Source organism: Phyllostomus discolor, chromosome 6 (genome assembly GCF_004126475.2).
Source record: "Phyllostomus discolor isolate MPI-MPIP mPhyDis1 chromosome 6, mPhyDis1.pri.v3, whole genome shotgun sequence".
Lineage (NCBI taxonomy): Eukaryota > Metazoa > Chordata > Mammalia > Chiroptera > Phyllostomidae > Phyllostomus > Phyllostomus discolor.
In genome coordinates this window covers 30,355,015-30,380,406 of record NC_040908.2, presented here as the reverse complement: position 1 = coordinate 30,380,406, position 25,392 = coordinate 30,355,015, and the positions used below count along the sequence as shown (strand labels likewise).

Sequence of the window (25,392 nt, the reverse complement as noted above, 5' to 3'; positions counted from 1 at the left end):
AAGGCCACTGCTATTCTCTGACTGCCTGTGTCCCCCCCAAAATACATATTGAAATCCTAACCCCCCAGGGGGGAGTGATTAGGTCCTGGGAGTGAGCCCTCGTGAACGGGATGAGTGCCTGTATAAGAGGAGGCCACCGAGCACTCGCTCACCCCTTCCCCCACATGAGCACACAGAGAGAAGATGGCCATCTGTAAGAAGTATCCTCACCAGAACCATGCCAGTACTCTCATCTTGGACTTCCAGTCTCCAGAACTGTGAAAAATTAACGTTTGTTGTTTATAAGCTACCCAGTCTGTGGTACTTTCTTACAGCAGCCCAAAAACACTAAGATAGCCACACATCTAGTTAGCGGCAAAGCTTGGATTCAAACCCAGACGTGCCAGACTCCAAAGTCCACTTTTCCATTATCACATAGGGCTGATGTGAGGGCCAGAGGAGAAGGCCAAGGATGATTCCTAGTCTGGTTTCCTTAAAAGAATGGGGTTTGTTGGGAGGATATGGGACAGGTATATTTCTGTGTAGATTTCTTTATATATTATAAACAGGCTTTGCTGATATGAATCAACATTCCCAGAGATGTTGTCAGCCATGAGTAAAGGATCACGTGTTGAACGTAAACCTCTCTGCACAGTTAGGAACACATGTAGACACACACACAAGCAGACAGGGAACATGGTCTCCATGACCAAAGGGAACAGGAACCTCTCCATAGAGGCTTTTCTTTTCAACACGAATGTGAGTTAGGGCGCTGGCTGGTCATGAGGAGGTGTTAATGTAATACAGAGAATCTGAAGGCCAGCATGTGGGGACGGGAGCAGTTGTTTTGGACATTCAGAACTCTTCTGCACTGAGAACAGAAACCCAAATTCATCAGTAACTGTTAATAAAAGTGAATGATCAAAAACCTAACACACATAGCCTTTATAAGCAGTTCAGATGATTTTACAATAAATTGTACCAAATTTTTAAGGAACAGATAGTCTATCTCTTACAAAGTGTTTTAAGAAAAATATTCATGAAACAGGAAAAACTACCCAACTTCTTTAATGAGGCTAATATAAACTTGACACCAAATAATATAAAAATAATATTCTTAAGAGAAAATTATAAACCAATTGTTTCACTTAGGAACATTTGCAAAACTCCTAAATAAAGTACTAGTAAATTATTGGGTTGGCCATAAAGTCCGTTTAGTCTTTTCCATAAAAGACACATTTTTTTCATTTTCACCAATAACTTTATTGATGTGGATACTTTGAGTATGTCGATTATTTCCTGTGTGGTAGAACATTGACTGTTCTAAATTGATGTCTCAATTCAATCACTACCAACTTCAACTGGTCTACCCAACCATGGAGCATCGTCCAGTGAGAAACCTCCAGCATGAAACTTCGCAAACCACTTTTGACACATTACATCAGTCACAGCACCTTCTCCGTATGCTGCATTTCAGTTGTGTTTCTATCATTCTTGAGATAATAAAGCATAATATGATGAAAATGTTGCATATGTTCTTCCATCTTCAATATTAAAGTAGCTACACAAAAATTCACCATTTTGTTTTTTTAAAATGCATAGTCATGATACAATCAACAAAATTGTTTTGAATGAAGTTAAAGACAACTAAGTGCTACTAGAGCCACCTTACAGAAAAAAAACAAATGCAACCAACTTTTTGTCCAACCCAATATATCCCATAAAATAAAAGAATGTATATGTATATGCATATATATGCAAGCATGTCTCCACATAGGTAAATATACTCATATTATTTATCACATTTTAACATAAAGAAGAAAAATATATCATCATTTAATTCACATAAAAACATTAAGGCATTACATAAAACCAACATTCAGTCATGATAAAATTTTTAACTTGCTAAATAATGTTAATACAGGAAAAGTCCTTAATTTAATAAAGAATATATACCAAAACTTTAAGTAAACTTCATGGAGAAACTTTAAGAGCACTTGTTAAAGACAGTAAGGAGATAAGGATGCCCACTGTTGTTACTGAACATTGTGCTGGAGGGTCTATCCAATGCAATAATAGAAGAAAAAGATATGAGTAAGAAGGAACAGAAAAAAAAGACAAATTATTGTTTTGTGATTATCTACTTAGAAAATTCAAGAATAGCTACATATAAATTCTTAGATCTATCTAATAAGGGAAGTCAGCTGGGATGCTGGATATATAAGATCAAAATTCAAAAATCAGCCAATGTCTCTATGAGCCAGTAAATTTGAAAATATAATAAGAAAAAAAGACATCATGTAAAATAGCAACAAAATCTATAAGAAATAAATACAGCAAAAGTTGTATAAGATATTTATAGGGGAAATCACCAGTCACTCACCTGAATAAAAGAAGACCCAATATTGGAAAGGTGTCAGTCCTCCTGTAATATAAATTGAAAGCAATTTTAATAACATTCCCAAAAGGTTTGTGTGTGTGCACACATGCATGTAACCTGACAAACTAACACTTAGATGAGCTAGTAAAACCCAAAAAGCCAAGAAATTCTGAAAAAATAGAATAGTAATCATCATAGTTAACAATTATCGTGTGCTTCCTTAAATAGTAGGCACTATTCTAATATTCTGTACACAGTATCTCTTCATAATTATCCCAGACGTGGGTACTATGGTCTATTTTATAGACCAGGAGACTGAGACATTAGGTAACTTGCCCAGAGTTACCTGATACTCAGGAGTAGCAATATGGAGAAAATAATTGAGTCCAGAATTCTACACTCAGTCAAACTCTCATTTGTAAGTGCAAAATAGAGACATTGCAAGAAATATACTTTAAAGTTTACCACATACCTTTAATGAAAGAACTTCTAATGTATGTTGGCAAGAAGAAAAATGAACTCAGAAGGAAGGAGTGCCGTGTCAGAGGAGAAGCCTCCAAAATGCATTAAATAAAACAAAACAATGTAAAGTAGATGAGAAAATTGGGGCTCAAGGACAAGTATAGGTAGGAAATAAAAGGTATATAATAGTGTTATTAGTTATTGAAAAATAGAGTCCTATACCTATGCCAAAGTGGGCTACTGAGTTGACTCTGTGATACCTTGTGGCCAAATAAGAAAGGAGAAATGTCAACTAAAGGAATCACATCATCCACACAACAAAACAAACAAGTTGCTCACAAGAACTTCTCTTGACACTGACCAGAAAGACATTTCTGATGTGGTTAAATGTCTACAAGATCTGGGACACTAGTCCGAGTATGATTATTTGGGAAATAAGTCCTTGACTTTTACAATTTTTTTTCAACAAGGAGGTGATTTACATGCATCGTCCTTCCAGATATCGCTTCCTTATAGAATGGAAAAATAAATCCTCTCTCTGAAGGCGTATTATTTGGATGGCCACGGGTCATAGAAAAGCCCATGCTTCTGGGATATTCAGGTGGATTTCTGCAAGAGGACGGATAAGGTCCTGGCTGCCGGTGCGGGCTTGTGGTGGTATAGGATGTGGGCATCTCCTCCCCAGGGCTAGCCCCAGAATCACTCGCACTGACTATTTCCACCTCCACTAAAACAGTTCATCTTGCCAATGCATGGGATCACCCAAGTAGCCAGTCTTCTAACAAAGTAGTTTATTATTGTAATTTCACAGTAATAAGCATCAAGAAGCAATTAACCTTCCTTTCTCTTTGTTCTGTGGTAAATCCTTGACCTGCCTACCCTGACATTCCACATAACATGTAGGTAAATGGGAGCCTGGGAGCTCTCCCTGGGTCTTCCTACCCGTCACGCTCCCCTGACAATGCCAAGAACTTTGTAAGCCCATATTGGCAGAGCTCTAAAGGCATAATTTGTCTGATCTGCTTAAAAATTCTGCCTTCTACCAGGACTGCTCCAGAATCCCATGGGGTTCCTCAAACTACAGGCTGGCTGGGAAGCCTCCAAGGAATGCTGGATACTTTTCGGTGCAGTTGGCTCCCAAGGGAAGGTGATTTACCTCTGGCTAAGTCTAGAGCAATTCCCAAGGACTTCCAAGGAGAAGTGACAAAGAAAGAAAAAAAGAAGTGGCAGTGGGAGATGGGGGAGATGGGAGGCATTTTATAGTTAATTAAAATACCAGTTATTAAAGCAGAAAATATTCTCCCCCTCCCTTTTTCTATTTTTTAAAAAGATTTTATTTATTTATGTATTTTTTAGAGAGGGGGAGGGAGGGAGAAAGAGAGGGAGAGCAACATCAATGTGTGGTTGCCTCTCACGTACCCCCTATGGGGGACCTGGCCTGCAACCCAGGCATGTGCCCTGACTGGGAATAGAACTAGTGACCCCTTGATTTGCAGGCCGGCACTCAATCCACTGAGCCACACCAGCCAGGGCCCTTTTTCTATTTTTTTATAAGTAAAATGATAATACATGTGCAGGGAAACCACAGACAGTAGAATTGAGATACACAGACTTTGGAGACTGACCTGAATTCAGACAGCACATAGTGGCTGTACAGCCTTAGAGAGTTATCCCTCTGATTCTAGTTTCTGAATCTTGTATCGTGAAACTAACAATAATGGTACGTATCTCAAAAAGTTTATAAATTAAATACCATATCCATGTGTTTTGTACTCAATAAATCTGAACTATTACTATTGTAAAAAAAAGTTGAGAAATACAGGCAAGCACAAAAAAATCCAAAGCATCTATAATTCCACCATTCATTTCAATGCATATAATTCCAATATTGTTGAATGTATTTTTAAAGAGTAAAATTACAGTGCTTTCTATTTCATAATCTGCTTTTCACATTTAACACCATACCCTAAGCATGTCCTGTATAATTTGGTATGCTTGTACAATATGATTTGAAAAGGCCACATCCTTTTCCTTTGGGTTATTCTACTTCTTAATGACCCCTGCCCTCCTTCCTCCCTGCAGGCCCCACACTTCACGTATTTACAGCTCATCTGACCCAGCCCGATGATCACTGGCTGCTTTCCATTTGGCTCACTGGGGATGCAGCCTCATCTCACCGTCCAGAACACCTGCTCCTTAGGTAAGAGACAATTGCCAGCACTCATTATACCCCCAGCGTCCAGAGCAGCCTACCTGTGACTGCACAGCAAACTGTGACTGATGGCAAACCACCCAGTCTAACAAGATTCCATAAAGTGTTGGTTCAAAAGCTGAACCAGGCAGAAGGCGAGTTCTCTCCAAAAAGCATAAGGTTGATTTCTGGGGCATTAAATGCACTATTAAAAATTCTCAGGAAGAGGAAGAGACTGAAGATTTTTATCTGAGTGCATTGTTTTTCTAAGTAACTGGGCCAAACAAGTTCAAAATTTAAGGGCTTTTTTTTTTTTTTGGAAGGACGTCACAACACTTCCTTTATCAATCACACTTGGAGACCACAGTAAAACTTTACTAATCGTACAAATGGGGAATGGTCCAACTGAATCAGCAGAGAAAAATGAATTATGTCCTTTTCAAAATAAAGAAGTTTATTTCTAATGAAATTCATTTTACCAAAAATCTTTATTTCCAAATAGTTCAACATCTTGACCTGTTCTGATGGGTCGGTCAGAACCTGATCTAGTTAGCACATATGTTACAATCACACTAATTGTTTGTATAGAAACGGGAAAGGCTAAAGTTCTCAGAAGTGCATTCTCCCTAAAAACAAAAAGTGTAATACCTCCTAGAATCCTGCTCACACAGCTCACTCCTTAGGAAAGCTTTTCCCTCCTAGTTCAGGTGGAAGCAAGCTCCAGCTCTGGCTGCCCCCTGCTGCTCCATCCGAGGGGCCAGGGGCAGCAATATCAATCCAGATCAATCCTGCCCCCCTCCAAAATATCTCCAGATTCCAGGCGTGACCTGTCCAGACCCATCTGGGAATTAACAAGCTCCTTCTAAGCACCAGGAGAACGAGGCCTGTCATGGAAACACTGATTCAACCTTAATGAGAACTGACATAAAACCACACAATGAACTAAACATTCTTCCACCCAATCAGAGTCAAGTTAAGCAACAGCCTCAGGAGTAAAAGAAGTGAGGCCGTTTTTTCTTTGTGGTCCTGCTCTTTTTAGCTTATCCCACTGCCTTATTTTCACAACTCCTGTTTATGAGAAACGGGGAGTGGGGGAGTTGGGAGAGAGGTGGAGAGAAGCAGGAAGGGAGAGAAATGCAGAGGGAATGTGCCACAATGAGGACTGCCAACGAACACTGCGGTTTCTGTCAGGCCAATTAAAACTTCTGGCCTCCAGGAGGCCATACCGGTCTGTTGGGGCGGTCTGAGAACAGGCTACACTGCACTCCCGTCTCCCACTAAAGCGGTTCAGTGAGGAACAAGTCTTCACTTTCCAAAGAATGCTTCTGCACAGCAAGCATTCTTTTTAGCTTTCTTCTCTCCTTTATTATTTTTTTCTTGTATTCCTTTTTTTTCCCCAGAATTAGAAAGGCTAATTACATGAAATACCATTATTATGCAGAGTTAAAGAGGAGGGGAAAAAAAGCAGAGTTGAGGTTTCTAAAAAGATGCTCAACCAATAGAAATAGTAAAATCCTAAAAAGCACTACACAGAATTTAATTTCCCCTTGGACTCCAAAGGTACAGTTTGTGGGTCCACGGGACCCAACACCAAATCCCAGTGCCGGTCATTCCTGCAGGAAACGTCTTCTGGCTGTAGCCCCTTGACCTGGGTCATCGCCTTCTGCCGCTGCAGAGGACACGGGGCTGGAGACACCGGTTGTGGTGGGAGCCTGGGGGACAGGAGCCTCCCATGGAAAGGAGGGACGGGGCGGCTGCAGCCCGGAAAACAGGAGCCTGGGGAAAGGAGGGGAAAGTCTCGGAGCCCCCCCGAGCGGAGAGAGGATGAGGCGCGGAGACTGGTGGCCCAGGACGGGAAGGCCAGGACCGTGCGCGGAACGCAGGAGCCCCCAGCCCCGCCCTCAGAACCGAGTCTGGATTCTTTGCTCTGCTCTCTGAGTTTTCTTTCTGTTTAGAGCCGGACCCAGGTCGCAGCAGCCCCGGAGCTGAGGTGCGGAGGGGAAGCCCCGTCGGGGCCACCCCGCGGGCCCTGGGCAGCTCCGGAGCAGCGAGGGCGGGCAGCGTTGGGGGGCCGGGGCATGGTACTCCGGCACAGCCCCGGGATGCCCGAGTCCTGGGGCGCCCGCACTCCCCACCCGCAAACTTTCCCTACCCTGGAAAGGGGGCTCCCTGTGCCTCCCCGTCTGTCCCCCGGGACTGGTCACTCACCCACAGCGCCACTGGGGCTCCGACTCCAGCCGACGTCCACAGGAGTAAGAAGGGTGGGAGGAAGAGGGAGAGAGGCGGAGAAGGGGGCGGAGGAGGAGGGGGAGGAGGGGGCGGAGGGGGAGGGAAGGAGGGGAGGGCCGGGAGCCTAGGGGAGGAGAGGGGAGGGGAGGGGAGGGACGGCTGCAACTCGGAGACGCTGCTGTGCACCCCCCACCTGCTCCTTCCTTTGACAGGTTCCCCCTTTTCTCCTCACTCCTTCCCTACCTTGGATTCCCTACCTTGGATCCCCTTTTTGATTCTGATCAAAACTGATTCTCCATTCCCTTCCTTCCCTTGAATCTCAGCCCCCAAGAGGGGAGAGGGTGCTCCCTCCAGCAAAAGAGAGGGGTAAGGGGTGCAGTGGGCGTTACCTTTACAGGCCTTCCAGAAGCAGGCGGCAGGGACCCTTGGCAGGTCCGGAGACTCCGCTCCCTGGGACCTGGTCGTCACCCCTGAGTGGTGACATGATGGGGTGGATGGGGGAACTTTGTGGCTGTTTTTTCCACTTGGCTTGGAGATTTCTTTTTATTTGGATGGTTTTGTTTTGTCTTGTGATGAGAACTAAAGAATTCTTTTTGAAGATTCTGGGTGGTGGTTTTTTTTTCTTTCAGAAGTGGGACGCGCCCTGGTTGTAGGGTAGGATGGACGTAAAGATGAACCCTCACCTTCCTGGGAGAACCAGTACCCAGGAGGAGGAGGAGGATGCAGGACAGCTTGGTGAAGGGCCTGGCTGCGTGCCAGGGGCGGGAGGTAAATATTTACCGACGCCTGTTGTCTGCGAGCGCAGAAGAGGAGTCCTCTGAGGAGAGGTTAGAGGGTGGCTTTTAGTCCCTGCTTCATCTGCTGGCAGGTGATTCCAGGCAAGGCGCTTGGCATCTCAGCCTCTTCCAAAAGTGGGGCTCCTCAGGAGTAAGGAGTCAGAATGAAGAGATCTGCCCGTGCCTTTTACCCTGGAAGGGCACGCCGCCCCAGGATGGGAAGCCTGAACGGGGCTTGAACAGACTCCGGGGAGAAAGGAGGGCATTCTGGGCCCCGCCTGGGTCATGGGGTGCTTTGGAGGCTGGCTAGACTGGAAGCCTTCGGAGAGGCGGGAAATGTTTCGATGGGAATGTGTGACGACATGAAGCAGAACAAAGGAAATCCATGAAAGCTTTTAAGCAAGGGGATATTTTGACCCAAGTGGTGTGCTAGTCACTTTTGCGCTCCCAGAGCCTGGTATACAGGAGGCACCAGTAAGTCCTTGTGGCCTCAGAATGGTGACTGGGGAATGTTGGTGTTAACAGCCTGAAAGATGACTGTCTGGGAAGAGAGGGCTTCGGCCCAAGGAGGCGCTAGTGAACATCTGAAGTGGACGTGCTGTGTCCCGTTGGTAGAAATAAAATGAGGGTATTCTGACTGAATACTTCCGTGTGTTTGCATGACAGTGTGATCCTCTTTTAAATGCTCTTTCAGGTATAGTCTTATTTTTGGCTTTGGAGTCCCTTGGTGGGACAGAAAAGATACTCGGTATCCTATTCAACCTCCACCCAGAGTTAAGAACCTGAGCCGAGGGCTGTGAGGAAGGAAACATTCTGAAAGGACACGGGAGTGCCTGAAGGCGCACAGCCAGGACCTACAGTGTTTTGCCATGTGCTCCTGTGTGTAATACTCACCATTTTTGGCCCAAAGTTTCAGGAAAAAATCTTGTTTTAATTTTTTAATTCAATTTTTAATTTATATTTAGATACTTGGAATTAGTACTACCCATGTATAATGTGCATCCTTATTTCCCCTCAAAAATTTGGGCAAAAGTGTGCATTATACATGGCAAAACACAGTATATAGAACACTTCTCTTCTCAGATAAAATTAATAATTATGTTTATCCCTGAGGTCCTCTAAACAAACAGTAAAAGGCACCAGGTCACCTCTTCCTCATTTCCTCCAGCTACCTTCCTGGGGATGGTCATCGGTTGAAGAAGGGCAGGAGGGAGACTAGAAGACAAAAGTCAACTGACTGGTAACTTTTCAGAGACTCTTCTATGGAACCAGACAGGTGCAAGAGGGAAGGGGCGTTGGCAAGCCAGGCTTCTTGTAAGGAGCTGAGAGAGGTGCAAAACAAGGAGTAAGGCAGAGGAAGGAAAAAAAAGAGGTGCCTTGCCCCCAGGCCTTCTGGTTAAAGCTCCAAATTCAACCTCCTGTATCCTGTGTCCACCCAGCGGGCCTCCTAGGGAGGCCAACCCATCTCAGAAAATGCCACAGGTAACAACTGGAGAAAGGACTGACTCATACAGGAAACAATAAACTTGACAAATGGCAATTTTCATTGCATTTAAATAGAGTACAATAGAGTACCTTTTTAATTCTATCATCTTTGTATGAGCAGTATGGCCTTGATTAGTAGGTAGTCCACCTAGTTAATAAATCTCTGTAAAGTTTGACACTACTACAAAGCAAATAGGCCCATAATTTTCTAAAGAACACATAATTGGTTGAAAACCACTTATCTTTTGCAAGGGAAGCACCCCCACCACACCACCACCTCTTCTGTATGACTCAGCACTGCCCCAAAGGTTGTTACTTTCATGAATGCAGATTTATTTCTCGTAACTCCATCACGTATTTCCAAAGGACCCTTTCCTGGCACTGTTCCTCTGTACCAAAATCTGCTGGTAAACTGCTCAGCCTGCTTAGCCTCAGTTAGCTAAGCCACCACAGCCACCAATCGTCAGCCGTGACCTTGTTTTACTCCAGTCCCTGCTCTTTTCCTTGCTCTACACTAAGTAGACCTTCAGATGATAGCATTCTCCTTTGTATTAACAGTTCCCTTTCCTGGCAGCCTTTTCCTCCAATTTAGAAATGATTTAGAACTTCCACACTGTTTAACAAGAGGCTCCCGAAGTGTCTATAGATGTGACCCAGCAGATTAATGTGGAATTCCTCAAAACTGAAAGCAGCTGAAGCTGTTGGGATCAATTAATAGAAATTCAAACCAGTTTGCAGAAATGCCCATTTTGGTCTATAGCCATACCACCCTGAACGCGCCTGATCTTGGCTGATCTCAGAAGCTTAGCAGGGTTGGGCCTGGTTAGAACTTGGAAGGGAAAATGCCCACGTTGAAAGGGGATGTAGCTGGGAAAAGTGAGGACTTCAGAGTTAAGACAAGCTTGGCCCTAAAGGGTTGTTTAAGAACATTCCTCTCTAAACACTTTACAACAATTAAGTCTCTATCTATATTGCAACATTCATTCAAGAAAGTGAAGGCTTTGGGGAAGCTGTACTAAAAAAAAAAAGATTACAGTGTATGGATGGCTTTTACAAAAGTAAAAATAAAGTAGGGAAAAAAATCACCATTTTAGGTTCATGAAACATTCTGGCCTAATATCTGAAGCACACACTGGTTTTAAACAACCTTTACCACAAGGAAACTGAATATTCTTTGGATAGAAATTTCCAGACATAAATAAAAAGCCCGTATCTTCACTGAGCATGCCAACTGAAACCAATGACATTTAAGGGGATGATCACGTAATTTAGAATGGCCCACGATTGGCTATCCTTTGTCCTAGAAATGGGACACTCTTAGGTGTGGCTTGAGCTACACTGACCATTGCTATTGGCTGGTCCCTTAGCCTGCTCCCTAAAATGTATCCAATTAGTATTTATTGAACACCTACTATGTACAGGACATTCCACTAGGCACTGTGGAGGAGTAAGTATAAGGCATGGTTCCTGCCTCACACATCTGAAGTTGCTTAGGGAAATGGCATACATGGAAATGACTACATGAGATGTGCTGACAGTTTCACACAACAGAAGTGTCCTAAAATATGGGAAAGCTTAAGAGAGGGAGAACATTCTTTACCATCTGAGCAAGATGTGACTGATAGTTTGTTCTTTGCTAATTAGCTGAACTGTGTTGATTCTATTTTTGGACCTTTGTGGTGTCACCACTTAGCTATTCCTCTGCTGTTTAGGGAGAAGTGGGGCTGAGTTCAGAGATCATTAAAGCTCCCGAAAAAACAAACTGCAAAGGTTCTAAGTGGAGAAGTTGCCTTTTGAGGCCCCTACACCAGCAAAGCAGAAAATAGCCTCCACCATGTTTTCACCTAGGAGTCAATTCTTATAATCCTCTCCTTATGAAAACAGTTATTCTAATGCTCCATAACCACTGCTTTCAAAGATTTGGAAGAGCTATAATGGGTTTTCCTGCTCTAAAGCTCTGACTGCCAGTTAATTTCCTAATTTGGAGCTAATTACTAAACTGCTTAAAAATTTAAGGCATGGGCAACGGCTTACTGACAAGCTTTCCATTTATCACCATGGTGTCTGAGGACATGGCCCTGAGCCAAGAACAGAAGTTTCTTCTTCTGTCACAGAACAAACTAGTCCTTGTCAGTGTGGCTCTGGCAGACGCTTTCTTAGCCATCATCAAACAAGTTGTTATCTTTACGTGCTAACGTTACACAGTCTGAAGGCTTTCAAGAGCTGGGAGCAACTTCCAGGGTTAATGCTCCAAAACACAAAATGATTAACTGCACATTGTTCTCTCTTGAGGATTTTAATGATAAAGAAGGCTTTAATTCATGTCATTTGGAAAGAGCCTTTTGCTCCAACTTTTCGGTCACTTTCTTGGCTAATTTGTTCCTCATTTTACTTCCTTTATCTAACATTTTTGTTTGGAAATATGCAGCTGAGTTTTGTTGTTTTAATGGATAATAAATTGGGGAAACTGGTCTTGTTGTTAAAAAGTATGTGAGTTGAAGTTGGTAGAGTGAGTTTCTTACCAAAAGCAATGAAAAATCCAATTTTATCAGCCTTGAAAAGTGAGCAGTGTTGCTTGTAACAAGATAATCGGGGGGGGGGGGGTTGTTTAATAATGCTACCACAGGACACATGCTATTTATCACAGCCTCACAGACTATGCCTGGAGGGTCACCCAGTGCTGTTACAGAACATAATGGAACAGTGACCCTAGAGTTGTGCAGCCATCCAACCATTACCCCCATCCTATTACAGAACTTTTTTTCCTCATTTGGAATTTCTTATAAATTTCAATTTTGATTAAAAACAAGTATTTTATATATGCATAAAAAAGCAGGAACAAAAATGTTAATAGTTGAATCTCTACAAAGAGAGATGTGTGCTCTTGATACTTTTCCTCATTCCCAAACTTTTAACAAGCCTGTAGTATATAAAAAAAGGAAAAAGTAGGAAATGCCATTTCAATAAGTTCTGAAAATTCCATCTTCTCCAGGAAACAGTGTATGATTACTTGAAAGTCCTTTTTTTCCCCCCTTTCATTCCTACGTGGACTTCAAACAACTGTCCCTATTCTGTGCCTAGACTGAGAATGATCTCTTATTTTTCCTTTCCATGCCACAGAGGATCAAACAGAACAGACAAGTCTTTTAGAGGTGGGCTGCATGGCAAGTAGGGGACAGCACAGTCACTGGAAGGGCCGTGTGAGAGGGTTATTTTAAGAGTGGGAGACACGTGATGCCCAGGGTGATGAGGAAGGGAGTTCCAGGACGGCAGTGGCACTGATGGCCCAGAGCAACCAAAGCAGCCCAGAGCAGGTCAAAGGGCTCCAGGAGAGACTTCTCGAAGAAGATGGAGTTGGCTGAAGACTCAGTTGAATCTGACCACACTAAAAGGAGAGCTATACACCTGCGAGAGAATTTAGAAACAAAGTAACACAGAAAATGTAAGTAAATTTTTTAAAAATGCAACTATTAACACCAAGGAAAAACAAAGAGTTGTACAGAAAAGGGAAAGAAACCATAGCACATTATATGACTCGGCTATGAACAGCACTTGAATAATACAGTATATACCGAGTAAGGACCTAATTGAAACATTGATATAACTAGTTTAAAGACAGGAAAAGAGAGTGTGTATATGTATATATGAGTGGTACAGAGCGGGGCATAGTTGAAACACAGGCAACTCCCCATCTTTCAAGTGTGAAGTCAACTGATAGTGCCCAACAGGAGAACACTAGTAACATGCTGTTTGCAATGAGGGAGACAGACACCGAAACAGTGAGTGCAAGCGGTCCCTCTGGGGAGCATGAAATCAGGGCAGGGAGGTGGAGGTCAGGGAACTATTTTTGTTGGTTTGTTTGCCTTGTTTTATTTTTCTTTGTAGTACTTGAAATACAGCTTGAAATATAGGCATTTGATTTTTAAAAATTATAGCCTTCACACACTCTCTCTCACTTGCTGCTCTGAGACAGTCCCAGGGCGGGATGACAGTGTGTAAGGGTGTGTTTCCATGATCACTTTGTCGTCTCACTAGCGGGCTCAACGCTCTCGGAGCAGCCAGCATGTGTTTCGCAGTCTTCTTAGGACGGAGCACACAGCAGGCACTCCATACATACTTGTTGAATGAATGATGAAATGGATAAGACGGAGTCAGAAGTCAGCGCTCACCATTTTTACAAGGATGTGCATAACTGAAGTATTTGCAGGCAGAGTCAGCCAATATCTGGGAACTGCCTTAAACTACGCCAGGAAAAAAAAGAAGTGTGGAAAGAAGATAGAACGAGATTGACAAATGTTCACAACAAGCGGTAGGGAGATAAGGGTTTGCATACATCTCTCTACTTCTGTGTATGTTAGAAAAGTCCTTTAAAGAAAAGAGAGGTAACAATAAGGTTTGTACAGAAAGAGGACTATAAGGAAGGGGCAGCATTGTGGCATAAATACATTCAGTTCGGAGTTCAGTAACTAGGAAGGTTCGTATAATAGTTAATATATAAATAAAAATGAAACATCGGGGAATGAAAAAAGCGTGCTAAAGGCTAACACTGTGCTTGGCCATTACTAGCCCAAGAAGCTAACCAGAAGCTGACTGAAAGAAGAGGTCAGGGGTGCTTAATAAAGACATGGAACGAGAGAGTTGAATGAAATACTGGAGTTACTGAGAAATTAAATATATTTCATCCTCCAAATACTATATATACAGCCTATAGGAACAAAACTGAATACCCCAACTGAAAGGTACAGCAGGGGTGTCCAAACTCATTTTCACTGGGGGTCACATCAGCCTCACAGTTGCCTTCAAAGGGCCGAATGTAATTTTAGGAATGTGTAAATGTAACTACTCCTTAACTAGGGGCAAGGAGATCACCGCTGCCGCCGGGTAGAAACAAGGTGTCGAGCCAGATAAAACAAGGTAGAGGGCTGGATTTGGCCCGTGGGTCTGGGGTTTGCCACCTGTGCTCTACAATAAGATAATCCAGGCTCTGGAATCAGACTAACCTGGTTGAATCCTGGTTCAACATGTACTAGCTATGTGACCATGAGAAGCAGTTATTAGAGGTTTAAATAAAATATGTCAAGTCTTACCCATGCCTGACATATGATAAATGGTTAATGAATGGTGGTGGTTATATGCCTTGGGAAGGGATTCCACCAAGAGAGCAAAAATCTGACCAAGTAAGTTAAAAAGGAGCAACTTTGCCAGGAAACCAACTGTACCCTTTACAGCCCTGCCCTGTCCTCCAGACTCAGGAAAACTCCCAAGGGGCACTGACCCTCTCAGAAGGGCCAACCAGTCCACAGTTCTTGCCTGTGAGTCTATGGGGCCAGACGCCATGCAGGATAACAGGGGTGGCTGTTTTGGGAGCTCTGGCAGCTCACAGCTGGAAGGAGACACAACTCTCAGCCCCAAAGCAGAGAGGGAAACAATCCCAAGATTCACAGTGTTTCTGAGGGAAAAAGAGGCCCATCGTGCAGGAGAAGTAAGACTTTTCCTGACCTACTTAGAGTTTTGGGGGTTTTTTAAAGATTTTATTTATTTTTAGAGAGGGGAAGGGAGGGAGAAAGAGATGGAGAGAAACATCAATATGTGGTTGCCCCTCATGCACCCCCTACTGGGGACACAGCCCGCAACCCAGGCATATTGCCCTGACTGGGAGTCAAACCTGCGACCCTTTGGTTCACAGGCCGGTGCTCAATCCACTGAGCCACACCAGCCAGGGCTGAGAGCTTTCATAAAGGTAGAGGGAAGTACACTGGATGCATGGAGAAAAATGAAGAGAAAGGGAGAGAAGGTCGGCTATACGTGTCTTACATGCACACAACACTGCCAGACAGTGCCCAGCAGGCAATGAGGAACCGTGGGAAGGCCTTCTGTCAGGTTCTGCAGAGATTAAGCTTTAGAAAGATGCTCTGGTAAAAGGGATGGGAGGCCCGGAGTACGAGAAAGAATAGTCCAGATATTAGGTAGCCAGGGCTCAATTTAAGGTATCAAGTGAGCAGCAGTTAGAATCAAGAGGTACTGCCAAGGGCAGGAGGACTCTGTAAGACCAGTAAGATGCGCAGAAGAATTAAAGGAGATGGTTCCCAGGTATTCGGCTTAAGTTACAACTAGGTAGCCAGTTGCTTCTCCCTCACTCTTTTCTCTCAGTCAGGTTTGTTCAGACCAAAATCCTTGGCTGCATTTTTGACTCCTCTCTCTCACGCACCACATCCCATCCAACTGACGTTCATTCAACATTCACTGAATGCCAGGCTATGTTCTAGGTACAGGGAATACAGCAGTAAAAAAACAACCAAAACTCCCGCCTTCATGGAGCTGTATCTTCTAGAGGCTGAAACAGGCAGTAAATATGATAAATAGACAAAACATACTGTCCATTAGATTATGATAAGACTTAAGCAGTAAAATAAAGCAGATGACAATAGAAATATAGTAGGAAGGAGCTATAATTTTACATAAATCTGTCAGTAAGTCCTGTCAACCATTTTTTCAAAAGAAATCCAAACGGACTCCACATAACTCCCACTGCCACCAGCAGGGCCCAGGCCACCATCTTCTCTCAATAGCCTCCTGTTCCTGTGACAGCCTCCTAACGGGACCCTGCTTCCACCACTGCTCCCCGACAATCCATCACAGCAGCTGACAATTCCATTAAAAAGTAAGTCAGATGACATTCCTTCTTTGTCCCAAACCCTCCAGACGAGGGCTAGGAATAGACTAAAAATGCCAAAAGGGTTGTCAGGAAGCACTGAAGGCCTGGCAGGGCTGGAACCCCTAAGTTTATGATGGGGCCAATCAGCGAGGTTATTTGATGTTTCCCTTACAGTGCCTGGGGGCCTAGGCACAGCTGCAGTGAAAACAGCTGGTTCAGTTGATAGAGAGCTGGAAATGGGCAAGTCACAGAACACGAAAAGGGCAAAGGGGCTAAGGACTTGCAAAGCTAAGAAGAATGGGGCTGAGCTGACTCACCCAAGATCCCCAAAGCAGGATCCAAACACTTCATTACTGTGAAGACCGGGCATAACAACCAGCCTCTCTGTGACAGGCAAAGGAGGACCTGGGGCCGAGGCCAAGGGGTTGGCTTATGTGCGGAGCACAGAGAGAAGCCACTGGTGAGCTCTCGGGCCAACCATAATAAAGCATTTTGGAGGGTGATTAGCAACTGCCTAGAGAAGAGGCTCAAGGGAGATGGAACTGCAGGCAGGGAGACTGGGAGGAAGGGAGGAAGCGGTTCAGCAACATCTCAACTAATCTGGGGACTTGGGCCTGCCCGGGTCAAATGGGCCTGTGAAAGTAACTCAGAAGAAAGGAGCAATCACTATCTTTAGAGAGGGAGAATGGGGGTCCTGGGAGAGACTCCTCTGAAGTGTACATTGAAATGACACAATGTTTATAAAATAAACCAAGAGGAGCCCCAAAGGCCTCATGGTCCTAGCCTGAAGTATGATTACAAGTACCTCTCAAGGCAAAACTCAAAGCCTTACTAAAGGATTAACCATACAATTATTCCAATTTGGGGGATTGAAAAGATTATATCTAAGTCAATTGGGATTTGGTAAATTTTGTAAAGCCTATTCTAATAGGTTTCAGTTTCCTTTATCAAATTTTCATAGAGAGACTGAAGGTTTGATATAAATATGAATTTATTGACATCAATTTCCTTAAGCTATTATTCCAACACAGAGAGGGTCCTGAAGAGCTGAAGACAATGATAAACCCACAAGATCTGAAGTTTGCAAGGCCCACTCCCTCCCAGAAAGAGAGAGAGACAGAGAGGAGACAGAGAGAGAAAGCGGGGAGGAGAGAGGGAGAAGATAAGAGGGAGAGGGGGAAGGGAAGATTAGAGAGAGAGAGGGAAGGGAAAAAAATCTTCAAAAAGAATCTGGAAATTGCTTTCAATTACAGCAAGAAGTAATGAGTTTGACAATGTAAGCATTTTATCCAGAAACATATCTATTCCATAGATACCAAATCAATTACCATATAATTGAGTTTGAAAATATACAAAATATTTTTGTTCTTACATACTGAAATTAAAACCTAATTTTAAAAAGTGCACGGTAAAAACAGCGTAAGGAAACCTACAATATCCATGGTATGTGTATAGTTTTCCATTTTACTGTCAACACCAAATTCCGTATTTGCCTTACTGGTTACAAATATATTTTGAGTGTTTCAAGGTCATTTACAACACTGACTAGTTTACTAGGTCCAACGACACTGCAGCTTCTGAAGGCGGCCAGCACTGGTCATGGAGTCTGGGCCCTGCAGCTCCCTGCAGCAGCAGCAGCTCCCTGCAGCAGTAGCAGCTCTGGAAAGAAGTCACCAACCAGCTATGTGTAAACTATCGACTCTTGTTCTTTTTAGAATTTCCCTGTGCAAAGAAAAATATCAACAGTAAGAACACGAACTTAAAGAAAAACATTTCACATAGTTTATAGACCAGGCTGTCTGGAAGCCATATTCCACTTTGGACTTTAATTTCCAAGAGAAGATAAGCTAATAATTTTGCATTGCTTTCATTCAGTAATCACAGAGCAGTTTGTTACTTTTAACTCTCCCCACCTCTAAGTTCATGGGCCCTTACACCCCTGGGGGCTGAGGGCAGGCAATAAAGAAAGACATTTTAGCCTAAACATGTTTCTTTGCTATTTAAATAAGTACCTTTGAAAGGTGTTAACAGATAATAATTTTGCATATGTGCCAGCTGACACCCAAATGGCAATGGTTATCATCAGAACGGAGCTCTGACACTGGTTGGAAACAAGCTGGAGAGCAAGATGTCTTAACTTATTCCCAATTCCCTCACATATGGACATTTGGACTTTCCACTTTTGCATAACTTTTCCTCTTTCTGGAGAAGTTCACTTTTTAGAAAAATATTCTAACTAGATTCCTATACTTAACTATTAGATACAAATACATTCTTTTCATGTAAGTGGGAAAAGCTTGCAGAATACAAACATTAAGAGCAAGATAATAGCAAGCAAATGGTTTCAGGATGTTTACTTGGTATCCAGTGGAGATAATGTCAATTCAGCCATAAGATTATGCTTTGGCAATCTGAATTATTAGTGGACAGGGAGGAGGAGAAAGCAATAGTGATTATAGCATAATCAAAGAAAGGTTAACAATATAGAGTACAAAGTGAAGAAGGATCTCTAACTCAGGACTTTATCAATGACGGGTATTTTAAGGACTAGATTAAAAAGTTCTTTGAGGGCCTGAAAATTCTCTAACTTCTAAAGTAGCTATAATGAGCTCTACTGTACTCAACCCTTTTCCCCTTTTCCACTCAGAATCAAATGCATTCTGCAGGTCTGCAGTCTGAAGTTTTCCTGCTACTTTCTTTCATATGTTAGGTGCTAAAATAGGCTTTCTCATGCTGCTCGGACTAATGTACGTTCTTTCTACATCAGCTTTTGCCCTGCTAGACTATCAAGAGGCCAAAAGGGTTAAAGGAGGCATTCTTTAAGAGAACCAACCCCCACCCCCTACCTCCAAGCTCAAGTTTCCTGAAGCACAAGTAACTGGAGAACCATAATCAAAACCACATTGGCTGGTTACAATCATCACAAGATGTCCCAGAAAAACATCACAGACACTCTCAAAGTAGCCAGAGGCCAATCAATATCATGAAACTACCCTGAGAAACAAAACTATATAATGCAGATTCCAATACATTAACACAATATACTTTCCAAGGAGACGCCAATTAAAGAATGTTGCCCTGCACCACCACTGGCAGATGATAAATAAAGCTATGGTTTGTTTATCTCTGCTTCCTTCCCAGTGCCAGCACACAGCAGGAGTTCAGCAAGAGCCTGCTAAATCAATAAGGGGCAGCAGTGGATTTCAAACAGCACAGGATGGAGACAGTAAATCCAAGCTGGTGGTGGTACAGTATTGTCTGGGTTATCAAAATGTGCGAGGCATCTGAGACGATGCATGGAACCAAGTCCCGGGCCTCCTGAAGCCTCCTTTTCATGACACATGGAGATGCATTTCGACATAAAAATAATCCCAGTATCTACTGACCCCAGCCTGGAGGCTTCATGTGAAATGAAATCAAAGGAATATTTTTGGAATTAAAAGGACAAGATATTCTTAGGTTATATGGATATATCTGAGAATACATTTGCTAAAGAGGGTTACTCTTCAACAGCACCATTTTAAATTCATATGAAAACAGCCAAGTCCCATGATACGCCTCCTAAGAATCCCCCAAACTTACATAACATAGCAGAAATGCCAAAAAACAAAGGACACAGTATTAGGGCCTTAGAGGTCAGACCTCCTCCCAACTTATAACTCAGCCAAAGAAACTTAACTTTACTTTTGGATAATAGGACAAATTATATACATAAAATGATTTATAAATGCTTTAAACCTCTTAACCTTTCGATCCTGACATGTACAACAATGAAATATCTTATATTAAATACATTAAAAATTATATTGTACAGAGACTATGCCCCTCCTCTTTTTACCTTACTGGACATCTTTAGTGTGTCAATCTCCTCTCTCTGTTTAGACAATGTCTCATTCATGCTGCACAGGTGGTCACTCATCATACTTAATTGATCCTCATAACTTCTCTTGGTAGTTGTCAGTTCATCCTAAATGGCAAAGGAAAAGAGGCGGGGAAAGGGGGGGTCAAAAACCCACTAGTCATACCACTCTAAAGCTTTTTAAATTCATTTTTTAAAAAGTTGGAAAAGCCACTTATCCAAATGACCTATATGATCAATTAGCATGAAGGGTAAGTCAAAGGCTTAACAGAGGACAAAGTTAAAAGACATGAGGAAAAAGTTTTTCTGAGCCTTCAGAAAGTTCTGAATGTGTTTAGAAAAACATAAGCATTTCCTTCTAGGCCAGGTACAAAACTCACAAAAAAAACAAGAGCTACTTGATCTTTCCAAGCCTTTGGCGAGGTAGGGGAGTCCGCCTCCGGTACCATGCCACACCTGGATGGCCCGCAGACCTTCCAGGCAGGACCGTCCTTGGAAGAAACACCTTCCCTTCTTTCCCATCCCTTAACTCTGCTCAGCCCCTTCCATCAATCCTGTGCTCCCAGCTAATCTCACACACCAATCTGAAGCCAGGAGGAAGTGGGTGTTGCTGTGCTAATGTGTTTTTCTTTGCCCATGTCATGTTTATATTTAATGAGAGCTTTCTGGAAACAAGGCTTTAAAACAAAGCAGTGAGTAAGGAGAAATATTTCGCAGCCCTACCTTTCAGTTTAGGTCAGTTTATGAAACAGTAAAGAGAAGGAACAGAATGAAAGTAACGGGACAGGGAGTAACAAGGAGGAAGAAAAGAACGAACTGTGGGTAAACAGGTACTGTTTTAAAGAATGCTTTCGCATTGACATCACTGTGGATCACACTACCATATTTGGAATGAAAACATTTTACAGAAGCTCAGTGCTACTGTAAATGAAGTAATTACTGGTATTTTAACCCATAATTGGCAACTTTGACATAAGCTGATAAATATTCTGTTGACTCAGCAAAGGTGACACTTTGTGATTAAAATATTCATATTTTTTAAAATAGAGTTGAAAATTTTGAGAAATACAAAGTAGGCACATGAAGGGTATAAAGAGATACAACTATCTGCTTTAACTTCTGCGCACATTTCATAATTCATTTAAAGTGGATAATGACAGCTAGCATTCTGCTAAAAGTGTTGTTTGTATAACGAATTATCTTTTCATTTATAAAAATAAAAGTAATTTTACTTATAGAAAAAGAAATGCTAACTACAAAACTATTTAAAATTAAAATCATGTCACAGAAAAAAACAATATAACCACTTTTTGTCTTATATAAGTGAGATGTTACGTTAAAATGAGTTAGAGCTCTGGCTCGTGTGGCTCAGTGGATTGAGCTCTGCCCGAAAACCGAAGGGTCTCCAGTTTGATTCCCAGTCGGGGCACATGCCTGGGTTGCAGGCCAGGTCCCCAGTGGGGGTCATAAGAGAGGCAACCAATTGATGTTTCTCTCTCACATTCATGTCTCTCTCTGCTTCTCTCCCCCTGTCTTCCTTTCTCTCTAAAAATAAATAGATAAAATCTTATAAATAAATAAATAAATAAATAAAATGAGTCAGAAATAAAGTGGTTAGAAAGATGTGTGTCTAGAGGTCAAATGCTACTACTTTATTTTATTTTCTCTAGACAAAATAGACTTCACTTTTTATTTTTTAGAAGTATATCGGACTTCCGGCAAGATGGAGGAATAGGTGGACGCACCGTACCTCCTCGTACAACCAAGATTAGAAAACCAATAATTTACAACAATAATTTACTATCAGAATAACACCCAGATCCGGCAGAGGATTTATCTGAATGGAAGTCAAGCAGCCAAGAAGTTGAAGTAGACGCGTTCATCCGGACTGGTAGGAGAAGACGAGCCCGGCGGGCGCGGGGCGCAGGGCTGGCTCCGGTCGGCGGCGCGCAGAGGCCGGGGGAAGGTTTGGCGCGAAATCGGCGTAAAAGCCGTCCGGGGGCGCAAGAAGGCAGCGGTGATCCCTGAGTACGGAAGCTGCGGCTGGCAGACCCAGAGGGGCAGCGATTGTGGACCAGGGCAGAACTCGCGGCCCGGAAGCTCAGACAAGGGGCTGAGTCCAGGGGAACGGAACTACCGCCATTGTTTTCTCCCGCCCCCGCCCCACCCCCACATATAACGTCACAATCTAGCGACTGGGGTGCCCAGCCCAGGTGAGCACCTAAGGCTCCGCTCCCACCGTAACAAGAGCAACCAGACTGAAAAAAAAGAAAAAAAAGGAGAGATAGGGAAAAAAAAAAACTATGTTTTCAACAGAGCAGATCAGTCCCCCAGGACTCATCCTTTTGAGCAACCAAGAATTAGCCAATCTATCAGATGCGCAGTTCAAAACACTGGTGATCAGAAAGCTCACGGAACTGGTGGATTTTGGACGAAATTTAGATGAAAGAATGCAGATTACCATAAAACAGATGCAGGAAGACACGCGGAGGAGAGCCAATAGTGAAAGGAAGGAATATGAGTCTCAAAACAATACAGTGGACCAGAAGGAAGATAGAATCAACCAAGCAGGAAAGCATGATGAAATAAGAATTCAAAAAATTGAGGAAAAGATTAAGAGCATCCAAGACACCTTTAAACGTTCCAATATCCGAATTATAGGGGTACCAGAATCGGAAGGGGAAAAGCAACAGATTGAGCACGTATTTGAACAAATAATAAAGGAGAACTTCCCCAATCTGGCAAAGGGAACAGTCTTCCAAGAAATCCAAGAAGCTCAGAGAGCCCCAAAGAAGTTGGACCCAAGAAGAAACACACCAAGGCACATCATAATTACATTAGCCAAGGTAAAAACGAAGGAGAGAATCCTAGAAGCAGCAAGAGGTAAGGGGACAGTCACCTACAAAGGAGTTCCCATCAGACTGTCAGCTGATTTCTCCAAAGAGACCTTACAGGCAAGAAGGGGCTGGAAAGAAATATTCCAAGTCATGAAAGACAAGGACCTACATCCCAGATTGCTCTATCCAGCAAAGCTCTCGTTTAGAATGGAAGGGCAGATAAAGTGCTTCTCAGATAAGGTCAAGTTAAAGGAGTTCATCATCACCAAGCCCTTATTTTATGAAATGCTAAAGGGACTTATCTAAGAAAAGAAGATAAAGAAAAGACATGTATAGTAAAAGGACAGCAAACTCACAAATATTAACAACCACACCTAAAGCAAAACCAAAAGAAACTAAGTAAACAATTAGAACAGGAACAGAACCACAGAAATGGAGGGCACATGGAGGGTTAGCGGCAGAGGGGTGGGAGGAGGAGAGAGGGGGAAAAGGTATAGAGAATAAGTAGCATAGAATGTAGGTTGAAAATAGATAGGGGGAGGGCAAGAATAGTACGGGAAATGTAGAAACTAAAGAACTCATAAGTATGACACATGGACATAAACTAAAAGGGGAAATGTGGGTGGGAGGGGGGTACAGGGTGGAGGGGAGAGAAGGGGGGAAATGGGACAACTGTAATAGCATAATCAATAAAATATATTAAAAAAAAAGAAGTATATCTCGTCTTAGTATATTTTATAGATATTGTGTATTTTTACACACAGAAGGTTTACAGCAACCCTGCATCGAGCAAGTCTACCATCACAAGCCTCTACTTTAGAAAGCAAATGCTGACTTTGTTGTCCAAGAACTCTGAATGCAAAAAAATTTGAAAATGGCTTAGGTACTTATGAACTCACCTGAAGTCTGCTGATGCTCTGACTGGCTACTTTCATTTCTTCTGCCAGCGTCTCTTTGGACTTTTCAGCCAAGGCTAGTCTTTTAGAGAGTGCTCGGCACTGTTAAATCAGAGAGCATTCCATTACCACAGAGGGCATTTTCCAAAAGCACATTTACTTCAGGGAAGATTATCAGAAGACAGTCCCCCAAACCAAAGCCCTCCCTCCCTTCACAGTATCTGCAGAATACCTGCAGGCCTCGTACCAGATGCTACAGTACACATCAGGAAAACGAGGTCCCACTCAGATTATTTTAATAAGCAAACAAAATGTCTACTAACCCAAGCTCATCAATGTTTTTTTCCTAGCTCTGGTCCAATGACCAATGGTTACAAAAAACATAAAAAGTTTTTACATTTACCCAGGATTCATTTATACTCACACTGGACAAAAAGGAAGTGGTTATTTCAAACATTGCCAATGGCATCTGACTAGGCAATATGGATCCTAAGATACTTTTCTTGAGCTTTAAGTCCTTTATGAAGGACCACATTACAGGATCAATAAAAGCTTTATAGTCTACTCTATGTACATGGAATCAAAAAAGTGAGGGCAGGATTGTAAATATCCCAGCTGCTTTCTTTAGGGGTTTTACCAAACCTAGGCTGTCCAGAGACAGAAGAAAAAAGAAAAAAATTCTATCTTTTATCTTTTTCAAAGATTTTTTTAATTTATTTACTTCTAGAGAGGGAAGGGAGGGAGACAGAGAGAGAGAAAAAGATCAATGTGCGGTTGCTGGGGGTTATGGCCTGCAACCCAGGCATGTACCCTGGCTGGGAATCGAACCTGTGACACTTTGGTTCGCAGCCCGCGCTCAATCCACTGAGCTATGCCAGCCAAGGCAAGAAAAAATTCTATCTCACACTCTTGTTTAAAGAGAGTGTGCCAGTGAAAGAATCACTAAATTTCCTGATGAGGCCCAGAGACAGATGAGGAGAATCTGCTGAGACACATTCAAATGCTCTGTCAACATGAGATGCTCAGACTAATTATTCCAGTAAAGTCATACAGGGGGGTTACCATTTCCTGTTTACAGATGAGGGAAAAACTAGGACAATTTGATAATTCTTGTATCACATTTGTGTTAAAGACATTTACTAAGAGAAGCAATGAAACAGCCTCCAACATCCCCACTCATCTCAGGGAGGCTCAGCCAGCCAAATCAACCCCCCTCTATTAACCAAGCATCTATGTGCTCAGCACTAAACCTGAAAAAGAAGGAGAGAGTTTTACAAGGCTCAGGTCCTCATGAAGATAACAATCAAGTCTGGAACACCAACTCAGAAGGCAGTTAGGGATCCAAATAAGGACAAGATTTTGTACTGCACCACGTGTCTCAGATGCTAAGTACTTCAGCAGGTTTGTTGTAAGTCATCCAGTCTGCAGTCCTCCCTGTTTTCTAGGGCCCTTCAAGCTGTCAGTACTGACCACTCATCAAACAGGTATGTAATGGTTACTTATGAGCAACACGGAGCTAGGTACATCATTTACTTTAGCAGGAAAAAAAGCAAAGCCCCTCTCCACTTCAGCAACTGGCCTCCTATTCTCCATCTCTGCAGTTACTGGACAAAATCACAAAGTAAGGTCCCAATAAAGGGTGC

General features: G+C 42.7%; 2 protein-coding genes and 1 long non-coding RNA gene across 6 annotated transcripts in view; 1 reads left to right on the top strand and 2 right to left on the bottom strand.

Annotated features, from left to right (window-relative positions):
- STON1 (stonin 1) overlaps nt 1-7,302 on the bottom strand; it is a 48,767-nt gene extending 41,465 nt beyond the window's left edge. For 2 of the 4 annotated variants that reach the window (XM_036027941.1, XM_028515256.2), the window contains exons 1-2: nt 7,221-7,302; nt 2,363-2,404 (exon numbers count right to left, since the gene is read on the bottom strand). The gene's annotated coding sequence lies outside the window, so the exon portion shown is untranslated. Of the gene's footprint in view, nt 1-152; nt 256-2,362; nt 2,405-2,831; nt 3,146-7,220 lie in introns of those variants that run through there. The other 2 variants (XM_036027940.1, XM_036027942.1) reach the window with 2 other exon arrangements.
- A 107-nt stretch (nt 7,303-7,409) lies between these two features.
- Nucleotides 7,410-8,897, top strand: LOC118501088. Its single transcript, XR_004903665.1, has 3 exons — nt 7,410-7,607; nt 7,871-8,009; nt 8,712-8,897. It is a non-coding gene; the product is annotated as an uncharacterized LOC118501088 (long non-coding RNA).
- An 8,227-nt stretch (nt 8,898-17,124) lies between these two features.
- Nucleotides 17,125-25,392, bottom strand: part of PPP1R21 (protein phosphatase 1 regulatory subunit 21) — a 59,982-nt gene continuing 51,714 nt past the window's right edge. Inside the window, exons 20-22 of the mRNA XM_028515866.2 lie at nt 23,753-23,851; nt 19,996-20,124; nt 17,125-17,879 (exon numbers count right to left, since the gene is read on the bottom strand). Coding sequence (XP_028371667.1) covers nt 17,850-17,879; nt 19,996-20,124; nt 23,753-23,851 — 258 coding nt within the window. The 3' untranslated portion in view covers nt 17,125-17,849. The remainder of the gene's footprint in view (nt 17,880-19,995; nt 20,125-23,752; nt 23,852-25,392) is intronic.